General features: G+C 30.2%; 1 protein-coding gene across 2 annotated transcripts; it reads right to left on the bottom strand.

Moving 5' to 3' along the window:
• Positions 1-1835: 1835 nt before the first annotated feature.
• On the bottom strand, positions 1836-7443 carry LOC114367235 (65-kDa microtubule-associated protein 3-like). Of its 2 annotated transcripts, none has more exons than XM_028324382.1 (13): positions 7312-7443; positions 6705-6792; positions 6370-6567; positions 6023-6268; positions 5574-5783; positions 5335-5490; positions 5044-5203; positions 4571-4695; positions 4404-4491; positions 3720-3793; positions 3480-3554; positions 3113-3359; positions 1836-2412 (listed from the first exon to the last, which is right to left on the bottom strand). In XM_028324382.1, the coding sequence occupies exons 2-13, from the start codon at positions 6777-6779 to the stop codon at positions 1997-1999; spliced, it is 2070 nt and encodes a 689-aa protein (XP_028180183.1). In that variant the 5' UTR covers positions 6780-6792; positions 7312-7443; the 3' UTR covers positions 1836-1996. The 2 variants fall into 2 exon arrangements, with proteins under 2 accessions (XP_028180183.1, XP_028180182.1); XM_028324381.1 differs by having other exon boundaries at positions 1836-2445; positions 7312-7442.
• Positions 7444-13478: the final 6035 nt, after the last annotated feature.

The following is a 13478-nucleotide window of genomic DNA, read 5'->3' as shown; positions in this document are numbered from 1 at the left end:
CTTAATTAAAGAATTTGCCGGATTTATTTTTTAAAATAATATACATGCTTTGTCCTTTAATGAATAATGATAGATAAATTCGAACAATCTTTTAATATTAAATTTCGACGTCACAATAACATAGAAGAGTTATTTTGAAAAGTAAGATTCTTTTATTTCTAAAAATAATTTGTTTAGTCTAAATTTGAGTTTAAAATTTAATTTTCATTTTATAAAAGTGTTTTCTTTCGAACAGTGTAACATAACAATTGCATCGTTTTTGGTATATAGTAATAATGGACTAATATGCTACAGATAAAAGTAATAGTTTTCATATAAAATACATTAGTGGTTATATTTTTAGATATTTCAAAAAAAGCAGAAGATAATATCTGTTTGTTTATAATTATAATTTTCTTTTTTGTTGAAAAAGTTGTTTATTTTATGAGAAATTATTTAACATAACTCTCTATTTTAATATGACTTTTTATTCTTTTTAACTTTTGATTATTTTGAAAAGTTGAAACGAAATGTATAAAGAAAAAATTAAAAGCGAATTTTTCTTTCAAAAATGACTCTTTTACCAAAGAAATTGAATCAAATGGGTTCAATTACATTTTTTTTTTATAACCATCATAAGAGATTCTGATTTTTTTTTAATAAGTTTTAATTCTTTAAATTAACTACGAGATTAATTGTCAAGACTATTTATGTCTACAACTTTTCATTGATTCTCAAAAATATATTATGGAAAAATCCAAATTATATCCTCTGTCAAACTCGATACGTAGTTTTAAGACAGTGATTATAAAATTTATCAGTAAATAACTTGTTTTCTCTTTAAATACTGATTTCTCAACCTGAAAGTCTGAAACAGTAAAACTAAAACATCAGCCGACATTCGCGAAGATTAGAAACGACTTTATACGACAGGAAATCCAAAGCTATGATCATATCAATAAAGGAATAATATTGGGTCACCTGAGTCACTTACCCATTCATATTAAAATATTTTTAATGTCATATATGCACTATATGCGCCAATATTCGTATAATATCCCCCCACCCCCTATTTTATATATATATATATATATATATATATATATATATATATATATATATATAATTTTTTAAATTATAAAAATGGACTATTTATTAATATATAATAATGTAAAAAATGTATTTTCATAAATAATAATAAAAGATGGTCAAACATGGTTGGTATTATTTTGATAGCATTTATTGGGACTGACTTTAGACCCAAAAGAACAAATTGGGCACAGACTTCTCGACTATAATATTTCTTAAATCAACTAATGGGGTCCCGATCGAATTAATTGAAAATGAAGAAAAAATAAAATAAACTAAAATTTGCATATTAATTTAAATATTAAAAAATAGTTAATTTATTTAATAAATATTCTATTTTTACATTTCTGATGTAATAAATATTTTCTAATAAAATTTATTATTTTTTAAATTCTTAAATCAGTATGTTAACATTTTGTTCAAAAGTTTATAATAAGAGCTACTCAGTAGCAGAACTAGAAGGCTCGGTTAGGTACAGCCGAGCAAATAAAAATATTAAAAAAAATTAGATCAATCAATCTATTTCCATGTGGCCCTAAGAAAAGAGCCCCATTTACATGGTATCTTGGACTAAATCAAAGTATTAATTAGATGGATCAAGTTGAAACACTCACATGTCATTGGTTCAACTACAAAATCATTTAAGTTAGTTGCATATTCAAATTTCTTAAATGAAAAAAAAAGTTTGAAAATCTTAATGATAAAATTAATAAATACTTTATCAATAATGTAGTAAATCTAAAGAAAAAAAAGAAGTTTGAACAAGATTCAACCAAAACACACACTTATGCTGAATGAAGACCCAAACCAGTATTCCTCAAACAACAAAAAAGTTCACAATGTTGTTATTGCAATTTTCAAAGCAGAAAATTGGTCAGCAAACATACAATCATGTGTTGATTGTTGAACTTCCTATCCAAACTGTGAATCATTGAGCATAGGTTTTAGGTAGCATAAAACCAGCTCTCACCTCCTCAAATGAATATTCAAATGATTGACTAGTCTTTGAAGCAGCAGTAGGACCAGAATACACACTGTCTGGGGTAATGGCAGTCAGCATAGGGACTGAAGTCAAAGGAGTGGTAGGCACTGGAAGTGCCATATTCTTTGGGGTCATGTTTTCTTCATCTCCAGCTATATATGGCCTGGAGGGTGGAGTTGCTGTTAGCATTTGACTTTTTTGCTGTGTTGCTACATTCTGTGATTTTCTATGGTCTTCTTGAAAATTTGATATGTTGGCTTTAGACAAGACTGCGGGAGAAACAGGAGAGAGGGGCTTCCTAGTCAATGATGACTGAATTTCAGTGCCCTTTTCTGCACTGCTTGCAGTCTTCTTCAGCTTCACTGAATGACCAATAGCTTTAGAGTTATCCTTTCCTGCTTAAAAGTTCCATTGACATCATGCATTTAAACGCAAGAAAAAAGGTTTTGATTTTGTGCACCTTTCTAGGTAAGCTTTATTTGGAACACAAAACATTCGTTGTGTCATAAATAGAGAAGTGTTGTAGTAAATATACTTTCTTTCATGATACTAAAGCTTAAGGGTCTTGCTACTTACTAGTGTGTAAGGGGACTAATTAAAGAATTAATAAGTAAAGAGTTAGTTGAGATTGCATTGAAAATCAGAATAGAATGCACTATTATACTTTTCAATGAAAAAATTTCTACTTTTGATTAAATATTTTTTAATCTTTGCAAATAGAAAAATGTTCATCTTTTCGACACAACAAAAATGTTCATTTTTAGTCCCTAATAAAAAGTATATTTCGTTTTGCTCATTCATTTACGGAAATGTGTCAAGTATGCAGGGACTATTAGGGAACACATTCGACACATTTTTATAAATGACGGATAAAAAGAAGATAATTTTTTTAAGGAACTAAAAAAGAATTTTTTTTCTATTTGCAGGGACTGAAAATACAGTTTAATCTTTATGATAAAAAATGACCACTTTTAAATGCTTAAAAATAGCTTCAAGGGAAAATGTCCCAACAAAAATAAATATTTACTGATAAAACACAGGCACAGTATAATTTTTAAATACCTGAGGATTGAGTTGAATGGTAAATATTCTTGTTGCGAAGGATGGAGCCTTTCTGATTGGTAACATTACCCTTTTTATTAGATTGGTGAATAAGAGAGGCATGTCTTGGATCCTGAAGCATTGTGATACTTGGAATTCCTGTTGAACATCTGGAAACCTTGTACCCACTTTTAAATGCTGGGCTGGGTTTTGAACCGAAAAGTGTTTCATGCTCGGCCATCAGTTGTCCCTGAAGTTTCTTTTGATCCTAAAATTAATATGAAACAAAAACAATTAATGGGTAGAAACAAAAGAAATGTCTAAAAGAAAATTCCATACCATCTACTATGTAATTAACTACAAGAATGTTATGCTTCATAGTTCATACCCTCTGTAGTTGCCTTTCATTCTCTTTCTCCTGCCTTAAGGTGCTGTAGTCTTCAAGAATGGAAAGTAGCCGGCTCTATACACACATCCATGATAAAAACAATTCCTTAAAAGCTATGAAATGTGATACTTTGGACATAGTTTTCCAAGACCAAGAGAAAGTCTACCTAAGCAAAATTTCATAAAATCTAGTAGGCTAATTCATAGAAGTTGCACATATGATTTTGTTAAAAATACTTACTCCATCATACATAAACTCTTGTCCTCTTTCTTTCTCCCATGCTTTAACTTTTAAAATTATTGTCTCCACAATCCCTGTTTCAATAACATACAAATTAAAAGAAATGAGAAAATGAAGACGAGGCCCACAATTCAGATACTAAAAATTTAACTCCACTTGGTGTATGATACTCCTTTGCATTATCACAACTACTAGAAGAATAATGCAACTAAAAATAGACAAACAACCGAATACAGTTAATACGCTGACTTTATACTTCACCACGTCACATTGTCAATATTTAATCCAAATCTATATCATAATAATAGAAACTAGAGTTAAGCTAGTTTAGCAATAGTCGTAACTATATCATCCGTGTATTAGTCGACAATAGTTATGTTCTATTGAGTTTGTTAGGTTCCTATCCATTTAGTTAGAAAGTGTATGCATAGCTCCCTTCTTCTCTTGTTATAAATATACAATGGGCTCTTTGTATCTCCATCTTATTCAATCAATTACACAATGTTTTTCTATGACAACCCCCTTCTCTTACTTTGGGCTTTATGGGGTGTGGCCACATCCAGTTGGTGTTAGGTACTACACCTATCAAAATTTTAATAGGTAAAACAAGAACCAAATTCCAGAGGCCACTGCAAATTGATAGTAGCATATTTTAGGAACTAATTATGTTAAAGGAATACTCACCAGGAATTTTGCTTAACAAAGCACGGGCCTTCTCAGCACGTTTTAAGGTAAGATGCGCACCTCTTCCAGCATTATAACGATTATCATCCTAAAAAACCGCAGTAATTAAAAAAGATAAAGCAAAAAAAAGGAAATATCCAATAATGTCAATAGAAACACTGGATCACCCTATTGTACTCCTCCAGCCAGCTTTCTTCTTGACATGCAACCAACCACTTCTCAACCTTTTCAAGGATTTCTTTCCTGTTAAGAGCTTCTTCTTTTGTCTTAGTAATTAGGTGCTCAATTTGATCTGCAGAGTGATTATCAAAATGAATGATAGAACAACTAGTGACATGCATGACACATTTTGTTAAACAACAACAAACTGGTAAAATACTTAAGAAATAAAAAAAATTAAAGCAATCCTATGAATAGCATATGTCAGAATGGAAGAAATTTTAATTAATAGCCATATCATTGTTCTTCTGGTCATGACTATTTATCACCAGACGATCTTGTGACTGGCCTATGCCTTGGTTAGTTAACATGCATCTTTAAAGGCTTTAAATTAAGATTGCGCATACTGTGGAATCATTATACAATAAATGAAGAATGCTTTAATTAACAGCAATCTTCAAAAACTTATGGAAAATCTTACCATAGTCTAGAAGCTCAAGTGAATGTTGGCTTTGAAAAACTGTTTGTGTAGTCAGATGTGTTTTTCTGCATATTTCCTCTAACTCCAACTTCTTTTTCCGTAAAAGTTCTTTCATTTTTGTTGATTTAAGTACTTGAAGCCTTTCAACTTCCTTCTCAAGCTGCAAGGAGTAAAACTCATCCAGTTAATTACATAATAAATCCTGCAAACTGCAATACAATTGAGGCAAATTCAATTTAGGTGAAAGGGAAGAACAGAACGAAGACTATAGTCAAAGACAACAAAACTCACGTAAATAACGGAGTCAATTGAAAGTATTTTAGACTCAGTAAATTCAGATTCCAAAGCAGTAATTTTACTGGTCACATGGTGAAATTTCTGCTGTTCCTCCATTGGTGTATCCATCAAATCCCACATCTCTAATAGCGCAGCTGCAAAACTTTGAAGCTGAGGCAGCATGTAAAGTGAGAAATGGTACATGAAATAAAACTGTATTTGACAGGACGAAGGATAAGAACAAGAATGCTGACCTTCTGCATTCTATGTATTTTAACCTCTCTCAAACTTTGTATTTCAGATGTCAAATTCTTTATTGTATTGTCACTGACATCTTTAGTCACAGTGGAATTAACCATAGTGGGGCAAATCTCACAAATTTTGTCTTTGACATCCAAACCAAGGACCAAGCACAATGAATTGAGAGCGTTCAGTTGGTCAGACACCTGCTTCAGTCGACTGGCCTGCAATAACTCAAGAAAAATCAGAGATATTAACCTATGGAAGTTATTCTTTCTTAGGGTAAGATTGTAAGAATATGTCTAGAAGAAAACAAAATATCACTTTTTCATCTATACTTACTCAAGCATTAACAACAAGTCACACTACATTGCACCATTCCTGAACACATCATGAACAATATGCGTTTTTGTCTACCAAAAGTTTAGACAAAAAATAATATAGGATTAAAGACAGAAATCACCTTTTCATTTTGTAATTGAAGTAGCTGCTTCTGTAATTCCTCTAGTCTTTTCAAAGACAGGTTGTTCTCTTCTAAATATGCATTAGCCACCATGGAGCCATAAAGCTCACTGGAAATATTCTTCAAGTGATATAAGACTTCTGAAAACTGCTTCTTCCTTTTGGTTTTCAGCTTGCGCATCTCCTCAAGTTGTGAAACAACTGTTTCACGTGCTTTCTTCAAGCTTCCACAAGACTTTGGATCAAACTGAGGGCACACCAATAAAAGTTTGTCAACTGTAAAATCTCCCTGTGGCCAAGAATAAAAATAGCTAATTCACTCAATTCTGGAGTTCCAACAAGACTTACATGCAATGGTTGTTCACCCATTGCTGCACAGATGCCAGCAATTTCTGCCACATTATCAGCAATTTCTTGCTGAATTTGTGCTCTACACAGTTTGGCTTCATCCACTTCTTTTCTATACAAATCCAGACACTTGTGTTCAATTTCCCGCAACATTGCATCCCTTCGAGAATCAGACTCTCCAACTTCATCCCATATTATCTACCATTCACAAGGATCAAGCAAACAGAACATAACTAATGTTAGTCCAAAGTCCTCTACTCCTCCAGAAGAAGCTGTTAGGGAAGGGAACATGATAAAAAAGAGAGATTCTTGACAAATTAGATAAGGGGCAGAACCTGGAGTTCTTTTAGCAACAAATGACATGTTGTTTCTTGTTGACCAAACTGACTGCTAGTACGATTGCTGTACATAGGAACAAGTATGCTGAAAAAAACAAAACAAAAAGCCAAAATGAATATCAGAAAATGTATAAAATATATATGCTCACTTAAATACAATCATCAAACATGGAAAATTCCTATTAAATCTAAGCTTAAAACTCTGAGGGCAAACAATAAACAGAACAAAACAACAAGAGAAATTTCTTTTGCGGATAGAATGAGCACAAGTATACTCTTTGCTCATGCATTTACATATACATATACATACACATACACATACACATATACATATACATATACATATGTACAAACACTGCACAGTACACACATAATGAAACAATGGTTCCCTTATATGATAATAGTCCTTTGCTACTGCAAAAAGAATGTTGGTCTCATCTCTCTTATGATAAGAAATAAAAAATTCCATATAAAATATTTCAGTAAATCTGAAAATGCTCTAATTCCATTGTTACAAACAAAAATAGTGTCTTTTCTCTTTTACCATTCGTTTTCTGGAAAACAAAACAGAGCTGAATCTTAAAAATTGCTGAGGAAAACAGACCTTCAGATTCAACACGGAGACAAAGAATTGGGATTTTTTTAGGGTTTTCGAAATTGGAATGCAATTTGAAGAATGAAGAAGAGATGGATTTTTGAGAGTGAGAAGGGGCAAAAGTGTGACAATCAAAATCGGTTTTGGGAGGGAAACCGGATAATCGATTCTAGTGCAGTCGGAATTTTTATGCATTTATGCAATCAGAGAATATGAACCGTTGGATAGGCTATAATCTTGAAGGCGTGTCTTAACTCCAATTTACGATATAACAAATCTGCCGTCGGATCAAATTGAACGGTTACCATTCACTAACTTCGTAAATGCGTGGAAAATTCAAATGCAGGGAATCCAAACAGGGAGGGGGGAAGAGCCGTTTTCTCGAGCTTCGAAATCAAACCAGATGTTGACACGTCAGCAAGAAGGCACGAATATTGCTGACGTGGCCAGTGAGCGTTACTTTAATCTCTGGACAATAATAGCCTGGATCATTTTGAATTTCAAAAAATACAAAATGTATTGATTTCTTATTTTTACAACGGTGAACTATTTATTATTTTTCATTAATCATGCTTGAATGTTTATAATTAATTTGTATTAATGATTAAATAAATATTTAAATTTGAAGAAATAGCTTAAGTTTCATTTCCAAAAAATAAAATAAAATGAGAGAATCAAAATATTTACCTGTAATAATGGAGGTCGTATTGTTGGAAAAATATGTGTAAATTAGATTTTTTAAAAATATTTCTGGATTTTATTTTTATAATTTACAGATCAAGGCCTCTCTTTTTGATAAATTTAAGAAATTATAGTTGGAATTTCTGGTAAATTTTCATTTGCCTAAAAAAAGGTAAATTATTATTTCAGTCATGTAAGAATGATTTGGTTTTTAATGTGAATTTATCCTCTCGATCATAAAAAGTGAAGACAAAATTAATTTTAATGTACGATACGAACCAGGAGATTGAGAATTAATGTAAATTAAATGACTGATGAGTTAATTTTTTTAAGATGATGACTCGGGGGTTAAATTAATCTTATTTTTAGAACCAAATTAAATAATATTTTTTTATAATTACAAAAACATTATTATTTTTTAAGAGAAAAATAATGTCGCATATATGTTTGATAATTAAAATATGAGTTTATTCTAAAAGTTGATATTCAGAGCAATTCCAATATTAAACGAGTTTTAAATTTATATACTATTAAAATAATATAGATAAAAAAATATTGATGAAAAAGGGTAAAATAAATAATCTATATACTATTAAAATAATATAGATAAAAAAGTATTGATGAAAAAATATAAGATGTTGGTAGTATGTAATATTGATTGTTACATATTCTAGATGAAAAAATAATATTGATTGTTTTCTCATCAACACTTAAATTATTTATCATATGTGAAAGTGAATTGCTTATTTTAGATGAATCAAACATAAGAAAAAATATTGATTGATCGGACTACAAGTTCAGCATCTCGAAAAATTAGAGGTTAAAAAGGCATCAGGAAATAATTCAAAACTGGTCAAAATCAATGCCAGTAATTGATTTGAACCATTTTCTTTTATAACTTTTAAATATTCATTTAGTTTAAAATATATTTTAGAGATAAATAAAAATAAAAAATCCAATGAATACATACAAATTAAATTGTACACTCTAAGATTATAACAGTTTCAAATTAAAAATGAAAAAAAGGTGAATATATAAAATTAAGAAATATTATGATTTTCTATTTTTTTATGTAAATTACTAGCTGGTACATGACCTGCTAAACTTATTATGTTCAAAGTACTTTGAGCATTCCGCTGGACGTAAATACAATAGGTAATACTTAATAAGCATGTAGAAAATTTACATTCAACCATACATATGTAGTATGCATGTTCTAGTCACCTGGATATATAACCATGCAGAAAATCTCTTTAGATGAAATTAAAGAGAAAGGAGGAACCATTGGTCTTGTAGACTGTATATATAGTACGTATAGTTACATATTCTACATTGTAAGCATTATTACAACATAACTAGCTATCTGGTACCATTAGCAAAAAGCTTAGCAAAAAAAAAGAAGATAAGTTAATAAAACTTTGGGTAAATCGTCAAAACCAAAACCATTGCATTGGCATTCAAGAAGACATCAGAAGATAAAAGCATATCCTATAGTCTGGTATCTTACTCCGGGCCAAAGCTTGAAGTTCCTAGTCATCATTAAGTTGCTGATTGTTGGATGCTTTGAGAGAAAGCTGCTAATTAATTCTAATGAGGTTGATGATCAAAGTGCATGGATATGCAAGCAGCACTTTGCAAGCCAATATTGTTGTTTGATGCCAAATGAGGACGAGGAATGCATACTAAGGGATTGAAATTGTTTGGTAAGTTTCTTCAAAAATACTTTTAAGAAAAGAAAATAAAAAGAAAAAACTGAAATAAACTTCTCCACATATATATAAGTTCACAGTTAACTAATTGATAATTAATTTTAGTTTATGAAAAATTTAATTTCATTTTTTTTCTTCTCTCAAAAGTGTTTTTAAATAAACTCATCCAAACAAATCCTAATTAAGGGGTGAACAACTTCAAGGTTATGGAAATGGAGGAGCCACGTACAGAGAGGCTATGCAATGTGGAAAGACGAGCATGAACATAGGTTAACTCTGCTTGCGAGTTCACAACCTGTAACACAGATTCATATGTAAAGTGCTACATATATAATGTTCAAATTATGGCATATAGAACTGCATTACTATATGTTAGATTTGAGGTTGGAGTTTGCCATTTCCCTTGTTTGTGAAAGTTAATAGCCAGAAAACACTAAGTATTGACGTGTTAATTAAATCAAAACTTATACTGTGTGGTAACTGGTACGTAACATGCATAAAGTGTTTATATGTATGATAATATTATCATTATATATATGTCTCCAAATTAACTATCCTCGAGGATGCATGTGAAAAATAGGCAGCATTTCTTTCCGAGTGCAGTCAAAATTCATATGTGAGACTTTGATAACGAGGACAGAAAAGATTCCAAGGAGAGAAAGCAGTTTCATGTATCGAAAAAAAAGCAGTATCAACTTCTTCATAAAATGTAAAACTTTCAACAGAAAATCAATATTGATAAATTACCCTTCGCCATTTGTTTTATAATTCAGGTTATGATGGAAGCCTTATTTAATATCCAATAAAAGATATGGGAAGATAGTTTGAATAAGGAGATTCATTAAAAACCAACCCATCATCCAGTGGTTGTTAATTATAAGAAAAAAAATAAGGCTGTCATCAAGCTAAAGATTTGGTTTGACTATTCCAATAACATTGTACACATATAAATTTATTCTACAGCTTGAGATGGTCTGACTTAAGAAAACACTACTTTAATCATTTTCCATCAAGCTAGCTATAACTATATAATAATATATTTGAGTTGCTTTCTTGTGAAAACATCGTACCAATTATGAATACTTTGATAGTATCATGGTAAGCATAGTGATTGGTTTAGTTAGACTCAAGATTACGAGTAAGAAATTATTCACACGGGGAAACGGGTTGCTATTGTATTATAGTTTAATTATAATTGTAGAAAACTAGTGGAAGAAAGACGCTTTGTGTCTGTAATTTTTTTTTATTAAAAGAAGATCATAGATAATAAAATTTGAATAAAAATGAGAAAAATATAAAAACAGTTTTGGTGTATTAATTTATTTTGATTTTTTATTCAATACATATGTTTGCGTTTCCACTACCAGGCCAGTTTGTGTCTAGCTATGATAGTTCCTTATTTTTTTCTTTAGTCATGTGCACTTATTATTCACAACAGGTATTACAGTCGCAATATGATTTTAAAATCTTTAACATCACAGCCGTAATAACTGTTAGAAAATTAGAAACTACATATGCTCCGACAAATCCCCTGAACTTGAAAGAAGAATCAATTTCCTAGCCAGTTTGAAGAAAAAAAATCCATTTTCTCCTGTTCAGTCGGTGTTGCCACTTCAATATCTTATAGAAGTAGTATCTATCAGGAGGAACGGTGCCATGTTAATTATAATAATATGCTTTAATTTCCATATACTTTGAGTAAAAAGTAATGAACCCACTTAAAATAAATATAAAATAGTACGGCAAATGTCTGTTGCATGCAATTAAAACTTATTCCCCGAAGATATCCCAACAACAGAAGAGAAAAAAAAAATTTCAAAACAAGCTGGGGTCACTAGATTTCTGGATATATACTTAATTTGACTAGGATGGATTGAGAAGGGATATTAAAGAAATTTTTTAATGTAATGATTGATCTGGTCAAAATTATTCGAATATAAATATATACATTGACACTCTTATATGCATGTCAAACTTTTTATTAACTCTTATAATTTATCTATAGTTCTTTTAAAATTATTATCATATCATATTCTTTATTATATTATATATTTTTCTTTTTCTCTCTCTCGATGTCAATTGGCGCGCATCTAAGTATCCATGAATGATTTTCTAAACCATTCCTCTCACCTTTTTAATTTCAACTCTTAAAAGTTATATAATTAATACAATCGTATGCACCACATAAATAATTGCACTTTAGCCTAGCAGCTGATTTGCCGCATCTTGAGGTAACATCCTGTAGTTCAAAACACAGATACTCAAACTTAATTTCCGGCAAGTAATGATAATTATATTGTGGCATTATGTTCTAATCATTCCTAGGTGTTGACCACACGAGGGGATGATCATGGGGCCCTTCTTAAAGAATAATAGATTACCACCCTGTTGGTTCTCTCTCTCTCTCTCTCTCTCTATATATATATATATATATATTTGTACAGTTAGCATAAGTTATAGGCAAGCTAGGTCTAATTACAGGACACTGGTGAGACAAGCTTGAAAGCAATTCAAACATTCATGTATCTTCTATCATGTGCTGCATTGCACGAAGAGCATTTTCCTAAAGTCCTTTGGACCATGTTTCTTGAATTGAACTACCTACATGATAATGACTTTAATTAGATATATACTTAATAGCGGTTACACATATGTTTGGTTTGCAAGATGACTTTTTTTTTTTTACTGAGGTTTGCAAATGGGTAAGAGTGCAAATTAATAAGGTAAATTATTTGTGATTTATTTGAATGAGTCATTTTATATATATATATATATATATATATATATATATATATATATATGTATATATGTATAGTGATTCTGTTGGAGGGCTTTCTCTCTTTCTTCAGCTGCTGCATGATAGTTCCATTGCGTTCCTCTGCCTACAAACAGTCACCTTATATGGAAGGCAGAGTCATCAATAGATATATCATTTTTGTACACGTATAATTTTATATATCAAACTCATCATTTGTTTGACTTAAAGGATATATAAATTTGACTATTTAAATGAATCAGGTCAAAACTTTATAATAACTGGCTAATAACTTGTGTATATATGAATTATTTAAATGATTATAATTTTATTTATTATATATTTGTTAAAAATATAATTTATTTATTATTATAACACACATTTTAATTTTCAAGAGTTATATACAATATTTTAAAAAAAATCTTCCATTTTCATCACTAAAATTTCGTTTCTGAGTCATCTTATATGAATTTAATATAAAATGATATTTTATTATTATTTTACATTACTTTCTAAAGTGAAAATATCTATTAAATACTAAATTAGTAGATAAAAAATTGTTAAAAAAGTTAAAAAATTTGGCTGACATTAATTTATAACTGAATAATTTTGGCTGACATTAATTTGAAATTGTATAGAATTCAGGTTTATTCGTCTCTATCAAAATGGAAAACAATGTATCAATTTTATTCATTCACGATAATTCACAATCTCGAGCAATTAAGTAGAAAAAGACCTCTAAAAAAAAAAGTAGAAAAAGGCCAGTATTCTATTGTCAAAAAAAAAAGAGAGTACAAAAGAACCTATATTTTTTTAAAGAACCAATCGAACGTTCATAGCTTCACTTCCCTTTATGTAAGCATATTCAATTCATATTCACATGCAATATCTTAACACCAAATTAATTAAGAGAACCAACACACAAGCATTCTTATACCATAACTCCCCGTCTAAGCGTTTTTCATTTTATATACAAAAGAAAGGCAAGAGGCTGAGTCAATTGCAACAAGGGTTTGTTTAATTAATTTATC

The sequence above is a fragment of the Glycine soja genome, chromosome 9 (assembly GCF_004193775.1).
Source record: "Glycine soja cultivar W05 chromosome 9, ASM419377v2, whole genome shotgun sequence".
NCBI classification, from domain to species: Eukaryota; Viridiplantae; Streptophyta; class Magnoliopsida; order Fabales; family Fabaceae; genus Glycine; species Glycine soja.
The sequence above is the reverse complement of the archived record's forward strand: the minus strand, read 5'-3'. Positions and strand labels throughout refer to the sequence as shown.